We start from the raw sequence: 20,737 nt of genomic DNA, 5'->3' as shown, positions 1-20,737 counted from the left end.
GGATTAAGCATATACAAAGAGTTAAGGGTTGGAGTTTCCCCAAGGGTTAGTTTTATTTGTTTTTATAGAGTTTGAATCAGAGTTTTCTTAGAGTCAATGTGTTCTACAGGGTTAGGATTAGAGTTTCCCCTCGGTAGGGTTAGGATTGTATCCAATATTAGGAATATGGTTTTACCTTGGGTCAGGATTAGGCATTTACCTAGAGTTTCCCCCAAGGTTTTTTTTTTTTTTTATAGAGTTAGGATTCGAGTTTCCCTATAGTCAAGGTTTTCTACAGATTAAGGATTACCGTATTTTCCGCACTATAAGGTGCACCTAAAAACCTAAAATTTTCTCAAAAGTTGACAGCGCGCCTTATAATCCGGTGCGCCTTATATATGGACCAATATTGAGCCACAACAAATCTAAACTTCATTTTCATAAAATTTAGGTCTCGCAACTACGGTAAACAGCCACCGTAGAAGAAGAAGCGCTTCTTCTATGGTAAGCAGCCGCTCCCGTAGAAGAAGAAGAAGCGTGCGGTGCATGCTGGGATATATGACGTTTCATTTCCATTTGTGTGTTTATGTAAACACCCCAAAATGGCTCCTATTAAGAGACACGCTTACGACGCAGTTTAAACTCAAGGCGATCAGTCACGCAGTAGAACACGGATGACCGAAGGCGAACACACGTTCACCAAGACAGGGAGACAGCGCCGGACGACATACGCCACTATCTGCCAGTGGATGGTAAATGCCTGGGCTGATATATCAGTCTCAACTGTGGTCCGAGCTTTCAGGAAGGCAGGAATTGTCACTGAACTGCTAGACAACAGCAGCGACACTGACTCGATTAATGACGACTTCGACGAGACGGAGCCGGGCATTTTGGATGTCGTATTCGCCCAACTTTTTAATTCGGACACTGTAGAAGAAGAATTTGAGGGATTCGTGGATGAGGAATAACTTCATAAAGTGAGCTTTACATGTTTATTTTGTGTGTTGTGTGAAATTAACGTTTGAGCAACGTTGAGTTATTGATATATTGTTATTGCACTGCACTATTTCGAGTGTTACTATAATGTGATTGCACTAACGTTTGATTTACCGTAACACGAGTAAATCAGCTGTTTATTCATTTTGGGAGTGAACAGTGTTGTCAGAACGCTGGTTTGTAATCTATTAATAAAGTTTGACTGACCTATCTGACTGTTTTGTTGACATTCCCTTTAGCGCAGCTCCATCTAATGGATGCATAGGTGCGCCTTATATATGAACAAAGTTTTGAAATATGCCATTGATTGAAGGTGCGCCTTATAGTGTGGAAAATTTGGTAGACGTTAACCTGTTTGATTTTATTCAGGGTTAGGAATAAGGTTTTACTTTAGATCAGGATTTGGCATTTACTTACAGTTAAGAGTTAGTGTTTCCTCTTGGGTTACTTTTTTCCTGCAGAGTTAGGATTAGAGTTTAAACTTTGGTAGAGTTAGGATTGTACCCAATATTAGGAACAAGGTTTTATCTTGGATCAGGATTAAGCATTCATCTACAGTTAAGGGTTGGGGTTTCTTCTTGGGTTAGTTTTTTTTTATAGAGTTAGGATTAGAGTTTTACCTTTGGTAGGATTTTATCCAGGTTTAGGAATACGGTTTTGTTTTGGGTTGGGTCAGGATTAGGGTTATGATCCAGGTTTTCCCTCGAGTTAAGAGTTTTCTCTTGGGTTAGGGTTGGGTATAAATTAAGGTGAGGTTTAGTGTTAAGTGTTGCATTTAGGATTTGATCTAGTGTCAGGGATGGAGTTAAGGTCAAAGTAGTTGTCAACATCAGGGTTAGGGTTTGACTTGGGGGTTAGAGTTGGGGTTTTTACAGGGGTGGGGCTTGAACTTTGATCAAGGATGAAGTCCACCTGGGTGTTAGGGTTTGAGACACATGAACACAGAAACACTGCTAACACTGGAGACTCTTTTTTTCTGTTTTTGTGCATCTCCAACAGCATCTGGTAGTGAGTCCTTAATGGAGGTCAAAATATGCACATGAATTATCCTTCAGAAAGGATTTATTTGCCGGTGTGCACCTTAGAGCCTGAAGAAATGGCACATTTGTGTCCATGGTTGACATGCTGAGATGGAACCCTAAAGTATTTAAGGGTGAATACGTGGCGAACAAACCTGATAGGAGAAGAGTCGCTGGAGGCTGAGGATATCGGCTGAGGACTGGACGGCGCCGAGAACATGGGCCAGGACGGAGAGCGTGGTGAGTTAGGACTGGAGGATCGTGCACTGAGGGACAAGGGCAGTATTACATACAGCACAGAGCCACCATACTTCAGCAGTAACTTACTTACCAGGCTGGTGCTTTTGGGGTGGTTTTGGGGTTCAACCTGAAAACACCAAACAACAAATAATCATTTTATATCCAGCGACTAATCCACATAATTCAAACCAACGCTGTGCAGGATGTTATGTGACACATCCATTAAAGAACATTTATTGCAACAACATAAGAAACCTCAACAAGAAATATATGACAAGACTTGACTTTTTCGTGACAGAAACGTAAATGTGGCTAACTTTTTTTATAGACTTAGAAAACTCAGAATGTTAAAGGGGAACTGCACTTTTTTGGGAATTTTGCCTATTGTTCACAATCCTTGGAGACAAGAATATGCTTGCAAAATGTGGCTAATAGGAATCACCGTTGTAGCGTTCAATGACCTCTAAAACAACTTCAAAACCCTCCAATGTTTTATATACACACTGCAAGTTTATATATAATATACAGTGTTTGCCCCAGAAAATGTGTTAGTTAAGGTGGTGTCTCTCCAGGGGGAAGGGGGTGGGTGGGTGTAAGGAACAGCGTAACTCGGCCTGTCGCCATCACGTCTCCATCTCATCGCTGCCACCACAGCCTGGGGGGGCAATAGACTACAAACTGTGGTGACGTAGGCCGGCTTCGTCGCGTGAGGAAGCCTACAATTTTTGGTTGTGTTTTCCGCTCCATATGCTGAATGCCGATACACTATATATATATCTCGATATTTTTTCCGTAAAGTAAAAACAATACACAAAACAGTCCTAGTTACCTAAGTCATTATTATGACTTAGTAAGTCAATATTTTGACTTACTAATTTACTAAATCAAAATAATGACTTACTAAGTCAAAATAATGACTTAATAAGTCAAATTAATGACTTACTGTAAGTAAGCGTTTGCAATAAGCGTTTGAAAAAAATAGTTAAAAGTGGGGCCACATGCTGACATATGCTCAACTCATCATGCTTAATTTATTACAGTATTTGGGAAGCTTGTAGTTGATTTTTATTATGTAAATGTTATAATTTTATCAACATGTGATAGCAGGGACCTTGCCATTCAAAACTAGGCTGCTACATTACTAATGATTAATGTAACTATAGCTAAAACAAATAGTACAATAGCAATAGGAGAGACTATTCATCCCTGAACACCATGGAGGTCATGTAGGCTTTATGATGCAGTTACATTATTATATCAACTATCAGAGACAGCTTCAGGAAACTCTTCATTTAACATAATGTCGTTTTTTACTGCTTCAACACAGCTCAATCAACACAGAAAAAAGTAAAGTGAAATAACTTAGTTGTTAACTGTAGGTCAATAATGCTTGTCTTTCTCTCAGACAGACAGGGCTTTGCTGTCCGTAACACACACACACACACACCGTAAAATGAGCTAACGTTACGCTAAAAGCTAATTATCCTTCACCTCAAGGACTGCGAGCGAGCTGAGCTGCCGCTAGTTTCTAGAACGTCAACGGGCTCATAGTGATGTTACTAGTAGTTGACTGGGAGGTGTTTATTGTAATTTGGGGAGAGTCCGCTGCCTTATGCTCACCTGCTATACACCTTTCTGCTAACCCCACCACAGGAGCACTGACTCCATGCGCTCTGAATACGCACTGCTGATTGGCTGTTACATGCGCTCTGATTACGCACTGCTGATTGGCTGTTACCGCTCTGCGTGTAACCAATCAGATGGTTTTGTGGGTGGGACAATGCTGGGTGCTGCAGAGACGTACTGACAGAGGCAGAGGCAGAACTAAGCGGAAAAGCTTGTTAAGACCTTAGTTTAGGCGGTGGCTCTTTGTTGTTAAGGCGGCCGCCTTAACAACAAAGCGCTGCGGGAAACCCTGATATAGTAACAGACACGTTCATAACAATATATAACATGTACAATATTTACCGTATTTTGATCATTTAATCAATACCGGAACTTCTTTCCTAAGTGCATTCATTTCTGTTTCCATAGCAGCGCACTTCCGACATCCGGCAACAAATGTGTGTTCCTACTTCCGTAAACAAACTTGTTGTGTGTTCTAATCATGGCAGACTTAGTAACAGGCAACAAAGACGACTATTTTTAGACAAATGAGGAGTCACACCTTATCTTTTTGAAGCTGAATATACAGAGGATGAACTGCTCGTTACAGAAGCGAGCACGAGTGTGTGAAACGTTGGAGCAGACGGAAGCCGAAAGAGTCAGAATCGGCGTGACTTCACAGTGCAAATGTGGAACTTGGAGTCAAGCTATAAGGACGTAAACGGCGTGATTACCCAAAGTCAACTTAAAAAAACTTCCCCAGCCAGCTTGACCAAACAGACCATCGAGTAAGTCACTATAATATTGATCATGATACATGCAGCACATCATGCTTGTTATTACAACTGCAGTCGAGCTACCTGTGTACAAACAAAACATGAAATGAGAATTAATACTTTACAGATGATTGGTCATGTTTTTCAGTCAGTACAGATTGTAAAAAACTCAAAAGGCATTCAGTTACAGACGTAGAAGCTAGCTTACCTCTTGCTGTAGCTATCTTACGGCTATGGCTATAAAGCATGTCATCCCAAGGTGATGTGTTACTACGCTAGAAAGAGTTCCTCAGTGTTCGCTCACAATAACAATGTTGCTACAGCTTGGTTATTACACAGGTTACAGAACGTAAATAAAGTATTGTTGGTGGTTTTTGGATGCATTTTTAAAGTGATTTAAAAATCACTTTTAGCATTGCTAGCCACCTAGAACGAGCAGATTATTACAAGTCAGAATGCAAAACAATTAACTTTTTGTCTTCTTGTGAACCATAGGCAAAATTCCTAAAAAAGTGCAGTTTCCCTTTAAAAAGAAGGTTAACAAATGCAAACATATGCTTAGAGACTTCAGATTTTGCCCTCATCATTAAAGTTAGTGTTTTATTGCTTTCACATTTGCATCCTAACATCGAGGAACTGTTTCTTTAACTTTGAGAGTGCAAATGTGATCAAAATTTGCGACTACAGCTTAAGATGTTATAACCTGGGCAGGCAATTATTTGTTGATTCCTAAAGTTGTACAATTTTGTTTTTCAACTATTTAAAAAAAATAAAAAAATCAGTAATGTTTAAAGTTAGTTTTAATAGAAACAAAAACCAAGGATGTTCCAAATAGGGTTTTACACTACCCATTCCGATACAATCATCCATGAGTGAGATCGGCCAATACTCACGCCGATGTATTAACTATAAAATGTTTCCATTTATTTATTGGGAGTGCTATTGACAGTTTAACAATGTCAACAAACAATTGTTTGATTAATACAAACTTAATAGTACACAATACCTAAACAAAAACATCTACTTGTCATGTCTGTTCATGTTTTTGTTTTGGCCATGTGTTTGTTTTTTGGACTCTTTTTAGTTCCTGGTTGCACTTCCTTGTTTGGTTTGGTTTCCATGGTCACCCATTAGTTTTCACCTGTCTTGTCACGCACCTGTTTCACGTTTCGAGTCACGCACCTGTTTTCACTGATCACGTCACTATTTAAATCTGTCTGTTTCTGTTGTTGGTCCTGGCGTCCTCACACATTCACACTCCTGCCACTCTGATGATCCATGCTGCTCTTTTTCATGTTTTTGCTCATACCAAGTAAGTTTTGTTTATTAAGACCACAGTTAGTGTTTTTGTTTCTTTGTTCATTGTTTTTGTGCCCACGTGCATGTCTTTTGTTTCTTAGTCAAGTTTGTATTTCCGCCTTCGTGCGCGCCTTTTGTTTGCTTCCTTTTTTTTGTAGTTTATTAGTGTTAAAAAAAATAAATCATGTATTCAAACTCACGTCTGGCTCGCGCCAATTTTCCATTGCCTTCTGGAGAAACACAACCCGAGAACCTAGTCATGACACTACTACTCATTTAAATCCTTTACTTTTTGTCCTTCAAGTCCTCCTGGGTCCAAATAATTATTTTGGACCCAGAAAAATATTAAAGAAAACAATATATTGACCTAATCATTTTAGTATCAATATTATCGTTGCTATCGACACAACCAATTTATTGATCGATCTGCCCGCCTCTTATGTGTCATGTACTGACTGAGACAATGCCGACACACCAACATCCTCTCTCTCAATAATCTACTAATTAATTTTCTCTTCATAACTGCTTACTTTCTGCTGTAACGTGTTTCCATCTTGACTTCTTAACCTTTATTAAGCACTTCTTTCTGTTGTTTTAAGATAGCTAAACTGAGCCATTAGAAGGCCTGCTCCTGGCTTGCTCGCGGTGTGTAACACGTTAGGCCTCATCCTCCAGTGATACTACTACTTGACTTCAATGCTAATAGTGTTCAAATGTTACATTTTGCTGAATTTCCCCCAGGGATCAATAAAGTACGTTCTATTCTATTCTATTATAGCAGATGATTATTTGTCATTCACAAAATAGGAAGGTGGCATCCGTGCGGCTCTCTCTTCCACTCCTTTTTCATCTCCTTTTTCATATATTTTGAACGGTTTTCTGCACATTCAATTATAATTATTCTCCATCGAAAAAAAGTTGCTAATCATTTTGTTCTAATTTGCATGATTCCACTCCTTTTTCATCTCCTTTTTCATATATTTTGAACGGTTTTCTGCACATTCAATTATAATTATTCTCCATCGAAAAAAAGTTGCTAATCATTTCGTTCTAATTTGCATGATTCCTCTCCTTTTTCATCTCCTTTTTCATATATTTTGAATGGTTTTCTGCACATTCAATTATAATTATTCTCCATCAAAAAAAAGTTGCTAATCATTTTGTTCTAATTTGCATGATTTCTTTTGTATTTTTATTCCACTGTTACAAATGGGACAAATTATCTTGTCAGAGATTAAGCAGCAAGAGGCTCCACTTCATTTAGCATATGCATTATTGTAGTAACTATCTTTAATTGAACACGTTCCTCACCTTTTAATGCTTCCCTGACATTTTCAGATGAGATCACTTCATGAGTTTCTATAAGACACCTCGTCTGTGGAGGCCTATTGTTCCCACAGTGTCAGTGAGTGCATCGTTGTATGTGTGGCGGACATGAGGAGCTATTGCGCTGATGTATTCTCACACCAGTTTTCAGCTAGACGTAACTTCAACCCCGTTGCCCTTGTCCTTCACAGTGGGTTACTTTACCAGGCTTCATCAACTGTATCATTTCCTCTACTTGAACATTAACAAGAGATTCAGATTTAATCTCAGGTGAAGACAATTTTCCAAGGAAGCTGATTGGATCAAAGTGATGTCTTTTATGGCTCAGTCGGCTACAGTGGAACACACCCACACAAACCATCGCACTTCCGCCTCATTTGCTGCTTTCACTATAGTAACCAAGCAGACAGTTGTCCCTAATGACATGGACTATGAGGATGAGGAATGGAAACGCAAGAGAATGAATCAAGTTGTTATATACTCCACCGGCAACCTCCGCTTTTAAGACGCTCGCTCGCTTCTGAAGCAGTTTTTTTCATGAAGTTAAAAAGGAAAGACTACTTCCCACCGGCCCGTGTGAACACACACTCCGATGCCAGACCCAGAAGACATGCTTTATCAGTATCATGCAGTATCATGTTTTAAACACTGCACTACAAAATGTGCTTATTGTAACCATTTCCTCATTTTGAAAAAAAAATCAGCACCAAATATTTTATTCATTTTTGTTTTGCAGGTTAAAGAGTTATGTTATACATATACAGTGTTCCCTCATTTAATGCTGGGGTTACGTTCCAAAAAATACCCACTTTATGTGAAATGTGTTTTTTTATATGTGTTTTTGTTCATTTTATATATTTTTTGTTTACACTATATGTTTTTTCATTTACATGATTTTTTTTTTCATTTACTGTGCATATTTTTTTGTTTACAGGTTGTTTTTTTAATTCATTGGGTTTTTGTTTTGTTTATAATAATGTACAGTATATGTACGCTCGCATCAAACCATTTTGTAATATAGGCCAGCTGAAAGCATTCTGTACTGTACAGGACACATGGTTCAAAGAAGATTGATTGACAATGTTCTATAGACAAAGCTTAACTTATTGTTACTATAACAATCTACAAGGTTAATGCAGTTCGCTTCTCCTTCTTCCCCTCCATTTATCTGCTTTCTTTTTTATTTCAAGTTATCATTACATATATGTATTGTTGCATTTGAAACAATTGTATTGTTGATAACAGAGGTAGTTATTGTTATTATTCATTCTCAATAGTGCTATTTCTATCGGTATATGTTTTGCTCCAGTCGTAGTGTAATAATGCTCAATGTCATTTCTGTATTATTAATATTTATTTCACTAACTGCTTCTTTGCTATCACTTTTATCATCATATTTGTACATATCTTAGTCGCTGATGCTGTTCTGTTGTTGTTGTTATTGTTGTGTTTGTTGTTGTCTCTCTGTCTTATCCCCCTCTTGTCCCCGCAATTATCCCCTCTGTCTTCCTTTTTTTCCTCTTTCTATCCCCTCCTGCTCCGGCCAGGCTGCACCAAATAATAATATAAATCCATTTAATAAAGTCAAATACAAATAAGGCAACCTTTTGTAAAGTAAATTCGTAAAGCAAATATGGGCATCTACATTAACAATATGATTTACCTGAGTAGCTGGACAGGACAAAAAAAAAAAAAGGTCTACAGTCCCTTAGCGAATCTAGACGCTGAACACAGTGTGCATTCATATGCTGTAAAAAAACCCAACATGCAGCACTGTAAAAATAACACAAAAAATCACTGTTAGAGCGATGTGAACCGTGAACTTTCCACCAACTTTTCTAAATAAAGTGGACCACAAAAAATGTCAATATTGGCTTTATTTTAACAAAACATCTTACAGTACACTAAAAATATGTTTCTTATTGCAAGTTTGTCCTTAAGTAAAATAGTGAACATACAAGACAACTTGTCTTTTAGTAGTAAGTAAACAAACAAAGGCTCCTAATTTAGCTGCTGACATATGCAGTAACATATTGCGTCATCTATCATTCTTTTATTTTGTCAAAAATATTAAGGACAAGTGGTAGAAAATTAACTATTAATCTACTTGTTCATTTACTGTTAATATCTGCTTACTTTCTCTTTTAAAATGTACTATCTACACTTCTGTTAAAATGTAATAATCACTTATTCCTCTGGTTGAATGCTTTACATTAGTTTTGGATGATACCACACATTTGGGTATCAATCTGATACCAAGTCGTTACAGGATCATACATTGGTCATATTCAAAGTCCATGTTTCCTGAGTGTATAAACATAATATACATACTATACTATACTACTATATCACATACTATACGAATACCGGTATACCGCACAACCCTACCTACTGGAGATGCGCGGTTTGCAGACACAACCGCGGAGTCCGCGGATAATCCGCGGGTCAGGCGGATGCAAGACGAAAAAAATAGATTTTAAATAGATTCGGGCGGGTGGCGATTGAACCAATTCGGAAATATATATACATAGTTAAATGTTGTTACCCACATACGAAAAACGAGCAGCACTCTTTGAAACAGGCCATTATTCATCAGGCACTGCTGCAGCTGTCACGCCAAATTTCTTCCCCCTACAAAAACCTCCCCCTCCCCCATTTACTTCCGGGGCTGCGTTCAATAAAGTCACAAAGTTGCCGGGGGTCCTTAACCGGCACGCGACTGTCCTGTTTCGCGCCTGTACAAAAAAAAACAATAATCGATTTTTTCAGATTCCAGCAGCTGTCAAAGACGAAGTATCCTTCCAGCGACGGGCAGTCAAAGCCGAAGTGCTATCGATCGCTGTCAATGACGTAAGAGGAAACATGACAACGGAAGTAAATGGGGCGGGGGGGTGACAAACTAAAAAAGGGAATACTAAAGACCAGGGGAAAAAAATAATAATAGTCAACACTTTCTTAATGGAAATGACAATATTATTATAATAATGATAAATAATATTATCACGCATTAATATCTCTTAGCCTCTAATGCGTGGCCAAGAGATATTAATGCGTGGCACGCATTGAATGTCTCTGCTGCATTGGATCAGTCTCCTTTTTTTAACAGGCAAAAGCTTTCTAACCTCACTAATGCCTTGCATCGTCTATATTAGATATATAACAACGGGTGGGTGGCGGGTGGTTGTGGTTTTGATAAAATGTTAGTTCGGGTGGATGGCGGGTGAATGACGACTTTTGTGATGTGGTTGCGGATGAAATAATTGCCTATCCGCGCATCTCTACTACCTACTATATACGTAGGTGCACTGCAGCAGCAATGTATCTGATGTGCCTACCTGGCGGCCATTTTAGCGGGGGCCACTTTTCCATTCAAAGCAACATAATACAATGTGCTGTATATTGAATATAAAATACTTATTTTAGTAAAACACACTAACAAAACACTGTTGTAACTTTTTTTTTTTTTTTTTACCTGAACACTTTCAACAAAAAGGGTAGAGTACAAAGAGAACCAGTAAGTGTGTAGGTGGAAAACAGCTAAACCAGGTGAGCGTTTACATTCACTTTACAACATAAAACTCTTCCATCTTTTCTAGATGGCCAAGCAGCAGTTTCATCACGTGGAATAATGAGACTCCTCTCTGGGTGTTGCTCCCAAGATCAAGTGTGAGCACAAAGCAGCACTCATGACATGTGCGTCGTGGCCCGCCGGCCTCATGAAGGAACTCATTAGACGTAAATTTCATTTAGAGCGGACCAGCTCGCTGAACGGAAGTTGGCTCTCTATATTTTCTTATCTACAGGGCTTCTGGAAAATCTAATCTTTCCATGCTTGATGGCTGATGTTTTAAAGACCTCTTACATAACTCGGAAAAAAATCTAAAGATTGTCACACCTATTATGTTTTATATTTGCTGGAGGCAGAAGAACACATTGGAACCTGCTGACTCACAAGGCCTCTACTGAAAACATAACGTTGCCATGGAGATTTCATATTTTTAATCCCTTTTCATGCACGTGATTGTTTTTTTTAAGTCTATTTCCTTATTCAGCTTCATCTGTTTTTCTTGGTTTTTAAATGCCAAACATAAAAAAAGCACAATATCAGCCCCCCCAGAGGAGAACAAAACAGTTACATGTGACTAAACATCTGGTAAGCTGCATAAAAGCTATATTTTCTTTTCTGCATCTGTCTTATATAGCTTATGTAAAGCACCCCAAACCACACACTAGAAAGTTATTTCCCTACAAAAAACACATTTTTGTAGTAACTAGCAATGTTTTAAAGTAAACATACAATAGAAAATGCTTGAATTTTAAGTTTTTGCTTTAGTAGACGAAATACTGTTAAAACATGAATACAGAATCCCAACAAAATGACAAGTTTCCTATACATTCATTCATCAATTTGGACCGCCACAATTAGATTGGTGCTAGCTGTTTGCCCTTGCTCACAGCTGGTCAGCCAGAGAATAAGAAGATGTAACAGGAGGGATCATTAATGTTGCCAAATTTGCTGTTATATTTAGCGAGTAATCAGACCCCTGTCGATACTAGTTATCAAAAAAGCGAGTAGTGACAACTCTAGTGAAGAGACTTTTGCCGACATGAAAGCATGCATTGCTAATGTCAAAGAGGACCAGGGGCTGCTGTGGGCCCCTCCTCACACAAGCGGCTCTGTCTTTCTTGCGACATTTCAACAAAAAGAAGGGACGGAGGAACATTGTATTTCTTATAAAAGTTTGGACACACCCTCTCCTCATTCAATGCGTTTTCTTTATTTTCATGACAATTTATATTGTAGATTGTCACTGAAGGCATCAAAACTATGAATGAACATGTGACATGTGAAGTTATGTACTTAACAAAAAAAGGTGAAATAAATGAAAACATGTTTTATATTCTACTTTTTTCAAAATAGCCACCCTTTGCTCTGATTACTGCTTTGCACACTCTTAGTTAAAGTTAAAGTTAAAGTACCAATGATAGTCACACACAAACTAGGTGTGGTGAAATTCGTCTTCTGCATTTGACCCATCCACTTGTTCACCCCCTGGGAGGTGAGGGGAGCAGTGGGCAGCAGCGGTGCCACGCCCGGAAATCATTGTTGGTGATTTAACCCCCAATTCCAACCCTTGATGCTGAGCGCCAAGCAGGGCGGTAATGGGTCCCATTTTTATAGTCTTTGGTATGACTCGGCCGGCGTTTGAACTCATAACCTACCAATCTCAGGGCGGACACTCTAACCACTAGGCCACTCTTGGCATTCTCTCAATGAGCTTCAAGCACACCTGTGAAGTGAAAACCATTTCAGGTGACTACCTCTTGAAGCTAATCGAGAGAATGCCAAGAGTGTGCGAAAAAGTAATCAAAGCAAAGGGTGGCTATTTTGAAGAAACTAGAATATAAAACATGTTTTCAGTTATTTCACCTTTTTTTGTTAAGCACATAACTCCACATGTGTTCATTCATAGTTTTGACGCCTTCAGTGACAATCTACAATGTAAATAGTCATGAAAATAAAGAAAATGCATTGAATGAGGAGAGGTGTGTCCAAACTTTTTGCCTGTACTGTACTTATTTTCTTTGTATGCTTTTTACTCACTTTCTGCAAATGTGCAACGGCCAAGTATTTCCCACACCGTTCATTCATTTACTTGTGGCGGCTAGTGTTAATTTTTTTCACTAACATTTTTTCCACCTATTTTTCCATGACTAAAATAGTATGATAACAAATCACAACAAACGTATGTTGACGAAAACAATGACAAAATGACTTGACAATTTCGTCGACAAATGAAAATGAGAAGAAAATGTTGACAGAGACGAAATCCATCCATCCAACCATCCATCCATTTTTTACCACTTGTCCCTTTCGGGGTCACGGGGGGTGCTGGAGCCTATCCCAGCTGCATTCGGGTGGAAGGCGGGGTACACACTGGACAAGTCGCCACCTCATCGCAGATAGATAACATCCACACTCACAATCACACACTAGGGCCAATTTAGTGTCGTTAGGCGAGTGGGACAAGTTAGGGATCTATCCAATCACGGTACCATGTGGGAGAGAGGTGGGGGGATAAATGACAAAGGGGTCCAGTCAGAAGAACCACCATCTTTGTAGCATATTAGTGAAGCATAAGAAACATAGAACATGCAAAATAGTGGCTTTTCTAACAGTATCTATTTTAGTTAAGATTAAAAAATATAACTTGGTTGAAAGCTTTCAGTGTATATACACTACCGTTCAAAAGTTTGGGGTCACCCAAACAATTTTGTGGAATAGCCTTCATTTCTAAGAACAAAAATAGACTGTCGAGTTTCAGATGAAAGTTCTCTCTTTCTGGCCATTTTGAGCGTTTAATTGACCCCACAAATGTGATGCTCCAGAAACTCAATCTGCTCAAAGGAAGGTCAGTTTTGTAGCTTCTGTAACGAGCTAAACTGTTTTCAGATGTGTGAACATGATTGCACAAGGGTTTTCTAATCATCAATTAGCCTTTTGAGCCAATGAGCAAACACATTGTACCATTAGAAAACTGGAGTGATAGTTGCTGGAAATGGGCCTCTATACACCTATGTAGATATTGCACCAAAAACCAGACATTTGCAGCTAGAATAGTCATTTACCACATTAGCAATGTATAGAGTGTCTTTCTTTAAAGTTAAGACTAGTTTAAAGTTATCTTCATTGAAAAGTACAGTGCTTTTCCTTCAAAAATAAGGACATTTCAAAATGACCCCAAACTTTTGAACGGTAGTGTATGTTTTTTTCCTTCCTTATTGTGCATTTTCGGCCGGTGCGACGTATACTCCGGAGCGACTTATAGTCCGAAAAATACGGTGCTTTAACAATACCACAAGAATAATAACCATGATAACTTTGGTCACAATAACGTGAAATTAAATTCTCATGAAATATGTTTTCTACACCTGGAAGAAAGAGAGGACTTATGGACACACTGTCTGCATGCTAACCATTCACACATATACACAACAGTAAGTAGACCAAAGCTAATATTTTGAAATGTACTGAATTACTGTTACTATTAAAGACAGTAATGCAGGAGCAAGACTGTTTACTCTACCACTACTTTTGTTGTACACCATGGGCGAGCTTGTCTGCCACTTTAATAATACCTGTACAGTGCACTTTAATCAATGTCCATGACACACTGTTCAGTTAATTGCACAACTTGAAAATTTAAAACAGCAGATTGGCCAATTTCCAAGCGAACACACAAAGAAAGACAGCTATGTGAGACATGTATACACTTGTTTTATATCACTGCTCGCTGCATTTACCCGCGACAGGGAACAAGATGCCAATTATTGTGCACACTTACATAGTTATACCCAATATAGACTTGTATTTAGACAATCTTGATTGATGCACAAGGGTAATTGTTAACTGGGTTTCTTATGCTTCACTAATAAAACTACTTTGTTCCTTCTTATGACAATTTTAGTCATATATTAAACATTTGAAAAAAATGCTACATTTCAGCTAAAATAATACCACAGTAAGGTTAGTGTGAAATGTACCTATTGATACAATAACTTCCATTAAATTGGTTTCAAGACAACTTCAAATATGTGTTATACTTTATACTGTAGTCGACAAAATTTACCGTAATTTTAGTCGACTAAAATGTTGAGGAATTTAGTTGACTAAAACTAGACTACATCAGTTCAGATGACTAAAATATGACTGAAACTAAAATACATTTTTGTCAAAAGACTGACTAAAACTAAATTAAAAACTGTCAAAATTAACACTGGTGATCCCTTGGGAAGAGCTGGATGAAGGGAAGTCTGGGCTTCTCTGCCTAGGCTGCTGCCCCCGCGACCCAACTTTGGATAAGCAAAATAAGTTGGATAGCTGGATGGATGGCTGCCCACCACAAGTAAAACAATTAGATTTTTGTATTAATTGATTTTTAAAAAGGGAATTTAAAAAAAAAATGTCTTTGCCATACAGGAAGGTAACACTTCACCTTGCAGGTGATGTATGTTAATAATAATCAACAAAACATTGACAAATTACAATTTAAGGTTTGCCGAACAGGAACGATTCGACGATTATATCAACTTAACCAGCACGGCCACAAATAAATTGTAGCGTCGAGGCAAACAGTGCCCGTGAATTGTGAAAGATTCTGTCGATGAGAAGAAATGTTCATGAAAAAAAAGAAAGCCCTAAAGCTGGTCAGTACATCACTGCAAATCATAGCAATTCCCAGTTGCTGTAGAAATATGGCCCCCGGTGGCTGTAAGCAGCACTGCATGACAAATTGGATTGGGCAAATGAACATTGTTGTCAGTGTCACACCTTTGCTTTGAACCCTGCATATTTCTGATCTGACAAGTTTAAGGCTGTGAAAAATAGAAGCTTCCCTGCGCTAAACTAGCCGCACACATTGCCTGGAGATTAAGAAGTGCTAATATTAATATGCGCCATTGGAAAGCAGGTTTGTGGAACGATCGGTTTCTCTGCACTCACAGTGAGCTGGGCCGGATCTGCCGGGTGTCGTGTTCTCCGTCGTTGCTGATCAGGCTGTGTCTGGGCGTTCGACCTTGGCTGCTGCTGCTGCCGCCGCTGCTGCTGCTGCTGCTGCAGTTGGTGGCCGGCTGCTGCTCTCCCATCGAGGCGACAACGACACTGTTCCTCTTTTCACCTTCAACAATCAACGTTGATTTATTATCAAGGAGTGGAAAATATGTGCCATTCAGTCCCAAATCAATACTGTGGGTCCTAACTTTCAATAAAAGGTGAGTCGTTTTGCTTTATTAATTCAAAGCTAAAATGGGGCCTCGATGTACAATTCATAAATGAATAAGTTTGAGCCTTATTCAGTTTACATTAGAATATAATAAAATAGAATAGAATGGACTTTATTGTCATTATATTTGCATATAACGAGATTAAGGACTACTTACTTCCAATTGGAAAATATGTTTTGAGTTTAGAACCACAGTGGAACCTCAATTTACAAACCCCTAATTGTAGGCAGTTTTTGATTTACGGACCATAGACAGAATAAAAATATGCTTTGATGTACAACCCTTGTCCCAGCGTACAAACAATTCATCCACCCATTGTGTGCCTCACAGAGCAGCCATTTTGTGCCCGGCAGCACATCTATTGTGGGCGGGTTTATCAATCTCCTGTGCTCATTCAGTCTTTAGCAACTGTGCTAATTGCTACTCTGTGTGTGTTTAAATGTTTTTTTGCCTTTTTACAGAATTTTGCTAGATATGCTAGATTGATATGAGTCCAAAAAAAGTAACTGACAAGCTATGTGTGGTTTTCTGGAAGTATCGACAGCGTTGTTGATAGGGATGGGTACCAAATTCGGTACTTTTATAGGCACCGATCGAATTCCATCGGTACTACTGGGTATCGATTCACGCATAACATTACGGTGCCGTGTTTCGGTACCTTTATTGCACGTGCACGCTTCTGGTTCTGCTGGCTACTCGTGCTGCTGCCGTTTCTTATGCCAATTAGGTGTAGTTTTCAAGTGTTCCCTACTTTTCTTCTGTGTTGTGCGACGGCAAAAGGTTTGTTTTGGACTGACCACTATGGCGACTTTTGGACAAAAAGTACTTTGGCGCCGACGTATTGTTAAACAGCTGCTCAATCACAAGCGGCGACGTGTCTGCCAAGGTTACCCCAAAACCACAATGCCGTCTCTCGTACAATGGAAGTGTCCGATGTTGCCGCTGCCTGCTACACACCGATGTTCGATCGCTTAAGAAGACAATGGAGTAGCAAAGTAGTACAGGGAATCAAACGTGATAGTGTTCATAGATACATGTTTCCATAAAGATATTTTGCGGACTCTCTCATTGAGTTGGAGCCGTTTCTCTTTCATCCAAGCGTGGCTGTCAGGAAGGGTTGAGGGGGCGTGGTCTGTCTGTGAATGTCAGCTGATACAGACCACATACACGGCCGATATAGAACTACTATGCCTGACTGAGACCCTTGCACCTCCGAGAAGAGTTTTAGAAGCGTTTTAGTATGTGCTGTGATTTAACTAACTAACTAACTAATTTAACTAACTAATCAAACAATGTACTAATATGATCCACTTCAAGAAACTCTTCAAACTTAAAGTGTTTACAAAGTACAAAGAAGAAGAACCATGACAAACATTTTCAATTTATTTCATCCATTCATTCATTCATTCTTAAAGTAATCTTACTTATCTCATCATATGAAATATGACTTTCTTCACCAATTATTATTATTAAATTCTTACTATTATTTATTTATTTATTTTTATTGTGATTACATATGGAGTTTATTGTGAAAAAATTGAGAACAGGAAGTGAATAAAAAAAGTTTCAGCAACTGTTATGTAAAGAAAAGGGGTAGGATTAAATAAGCTCTGCTTCTTCCTACTCCTTTTCGAACATGTTGAAAAGAGAAACTGGAAATTGTGATGTATCATGTTGTATGCTTGCATGTTCGAAATAAACTCAAACTCAACTCAACTCAACTCAACTCAACTTCCAGGAATTGCAAATGTATGCAATGTCTACTTTATAATAAGTACGATAAACGAGACTCAGAAATAAAAACTAAATAAATAAAAAAATAACAATTAGACAACAGATATTTTCAGCTCAAAAAAATACATGTTAGTTTTAAAAAAAAAAAAATTTAATAAGACATGAACACAAAAGTACCGTATCGGTTGAAATGTGAACGGTGCCCATTCCTAGCTGTTGACAGTCGACACTGCCTCCCCCCTCCTCTCTTCGATGGAACACAAAGAAGATTGACCAACAAAGTAATTTGGATTTTATTTTGTATTCCTAATCATTGTAGCAACGTGGCTGTTAAAGTGAAGTACAGTAGTTTTATGATTTCAAATTGAGTGCACCACAGGGCTAGTGACTCGTGGCTGCAAATGAGGACAGTTCAGCTAGTTGTTGTTTTGGCTTTGTTAATAAATAGAACATTGTTTCATTGCCCCTTTTTTATGTTTGTTTAATATAAAGTTCTTCATAGTGCTTTATATTGTGTTCAAAGTGTGCAAACTTTTCAAAAATATGACTTTTTTTGTTGAGGCTGGAACACATTCATGTTTACATTGTTTCTTATGGACGAAATTGCTGCAATATACAAACTTTTCTATTTGCGAAACTTGTTCAAAAACCAATGAAGTATTTTTTTCCAATAGAGGTTCCACTGTATTTTGGGAAGGTTTTTAATATGTTTTCCTTTTGGAATGTGCCATGCTTAGGTAGGATGATATTCTGTTTTCTTGACCTCAAAACTGTTTTGTACTCATTCCTTTTGCAGGCATTACATGTTCAGCCTTCTACATAAAATGTTTTTTTCGTTGTATAAAAAACAGGATAACACCACAGCTGTAAAAAAATAAAAAATAATCATAAGATTCTTAGGGAAGAATCACGCTCACCTTTGAGGGAATGTGTTGGTGTCTGGAAGAGTGTGAGTGGCCTTTCACTGCAGGATGCAGGTTTACTCTCACTGCTCTTTCTTTTGGAGAGGTTGGCCTGCACGTTGGTTAAAGTCGTCGGCACGTCCTTGAATATCTACACAAAGGAGTGCATATGTTGTCAAACAACCAGCAGATCCCGATGGTCTTTAGTATGCCTATTGTAAAAGCTGAAATTAAATACATTGTATGTACCGTACTTTGTTCTAAAAAGAACATCAAACATAGTTCAAACTAAAGTAATAACTGGAAAACACACAATAGCTGCAAATGTTACAATACCATTGTTCCATTTTGTGGGGATAATACCCAATCAGGACAGTACAGCAAAAATGATGTCTATTAAAGTAGAAGTTTAATACCAGAAATGCCCTTCTACCCATTATCACATACAGAACAAAGTAAGAGAATAAATACTTGATTGGCCCGATAAAATAAAACATTTTTTAAACTGAAATGACATCTTACAGTGTCACACACAGTGTTATGTTCTTTGCGTATGGTCGAAGTCAGGGGTGTCCAAATTGTCTTTTACGGTCCGCGTTACATTCTAAAAATACTATTAAAAAAACAATAAAAAGTAAAAAAAAAGACCAAACAGGTGAAATGTAACAAGAAAAAGTTGCAATGTTGACTCTAATAACACAAAGCTGCCATGCAGGTTGTTGTTGTTTTTTCTTTAAAACGGTCATTGCTCAAAAATTAATACTTAATCAAAATCAACGTTATGAATTATTGACCTATTGAAGGCTCCAATTACTTCCGATTAAATATTCCACTTTGAAATATTTCTGGGGGAAATTATTGCATATTTTGTGGGTTTGCCATAAAAAAACAACTTTTCTTTGACAAAAAGGGAATAAAACAAACAAAACAAACGTGAAAAAAATAAAAACTTACAATTGACAGATGGATCTGAAGTTGATTTAGAGACTTAAGTGTTGAAATACAAAAAAAAATGTATAATGTATGTACTTTTGAATATTACTGAGATTTTTTTTAAACGGTCTTGGCTTGAAAAAATATATAATTAAAACAAATGTTATGAATTATAGATTTTTATAAGGCCTCAATTACTTCACATCAACTTTTACATTTTTCTGAGGAAAATATTGCATATTTTGTGTTTTTGCCATGAAAAACAGGCCTTTCTTTGACAAAGGGCATACAACAATAAAATGTAATTTTTTTTCCCGACATATAGACCTGAAGTTAATCTAGAGATTTAAGCTTGTAATAATAATACAATAAAATAAGATTAAACATTTTGATGACTGAGATCCTTCTGGGTTCCCGTGACCAAACTTATCTCATCTCTATATTGTATATATAAAATTAGCAAACAAGCTAGAACACTAACATACGAATGCTAACAATTGTGCCGCAGCCCTTTAACATTTTTTTTGATTTGAAATTACTGACCTACAGTATGTGGAATTTTTTCTCGCTCAGCCTTGTTTTTACTTTTTCATTTTTAGTTATTATTAACAATTATTTCAACCTAGCCTCCCTTGTCATGTATTGTATCGTTTTAGCTCATCTCTTGGTCTTAGGGAGCCTTAGGAGAATTGATTTACAGCATGATACCAATATGAGAAGCTCAGCTTTATCTCAGGAGACGAGATTGAACATTAGCTAACACATTTTCCTATGAGACTGAACCAGAACATTGACAGTATATTTTTTCCCCTGAGTGCTTTTCCTTTTATTATCAGTATGGCTTTGGTCTATGACAACAGTTATATTTTGTTTAAATAAAATATGTAAAATGGAAAAATTGTTGTTTAAATGGTATTTTTTTCTAATTTATTTGTCTCGCTTACATATGTAGAAATCAGTGTATTTCTTCCTAAAACAAGAATAACATTGGAACTAGCAATTTTAAGAGCACTATTTTCTTATCATTAAAGATTCCAAAATCCAGAGTTTGTAATAACAGTTTGCTTAAATCAAGCGACAATAAAGAAAATAAAAATAAACAATAAATATAAAAAATTATAAATAATCATAAAAAATAAATCTC

At 37.6% G+C, this 20,737-nt stretch overlaps 1 protein-coding gene across 3 annotated transcripts in view; it reads right to left on the bottom strand.

The window, feature by feature from the left end:
- LOC133650953 (rho GTPase-activating protein 26-like) overlaps positions 1-20,737 on the bottom strand; it is a 155,146-nt gene that overhangs the window by 5,330 nt on the left and 129,079 nt on the right. For all 3 annotated transcript variants that reach the window (XM_062048760.1, XM_062048758.1, XM_062048759.1), the window contains exons 20-23: positions 18,676-18,811; positions 15,744-15,918; positions 2,326-2,361; positions 2,150-2,260 (exon numbers count right to left, since the gene is read on the bottom strand). In XM_062048760.1, coding sequence (XP_061904744.1) covers positions 2,150-2,260; positions 2,326-2,361; positions 15,744-15,918; positions 18,676-18,811 — 458 coding nt within the window. The remainder of the gene's footprint in view (positions 1-2,149; positions 2,261-2,325; positions 2,362-15,743; positions 15,919-18,675; positions 18,812-20,737) is intronic.

The sequence above is a fragment of the Entelurus aequoreus genome, linkage group LG05 (assembly GCF_033978785.1).
Source record: "Entelurus aequoreus isolate RoL-2023_Sb linkage group LG05, RoL_Eaeq_v1.1, whole genome shotgun sequence".
Taxonomy (NCBI): Eukaryota; Metazoa; Chordata; class Actinopteri; order Syngnathiformes; family Syngnathidae; genus Entelurus; species Entelurus aequoreus.
Note: the sequence above shows the minus strand (reverse complement) of the source record. Positions and strands in the feature narration are given on the sequence as shown.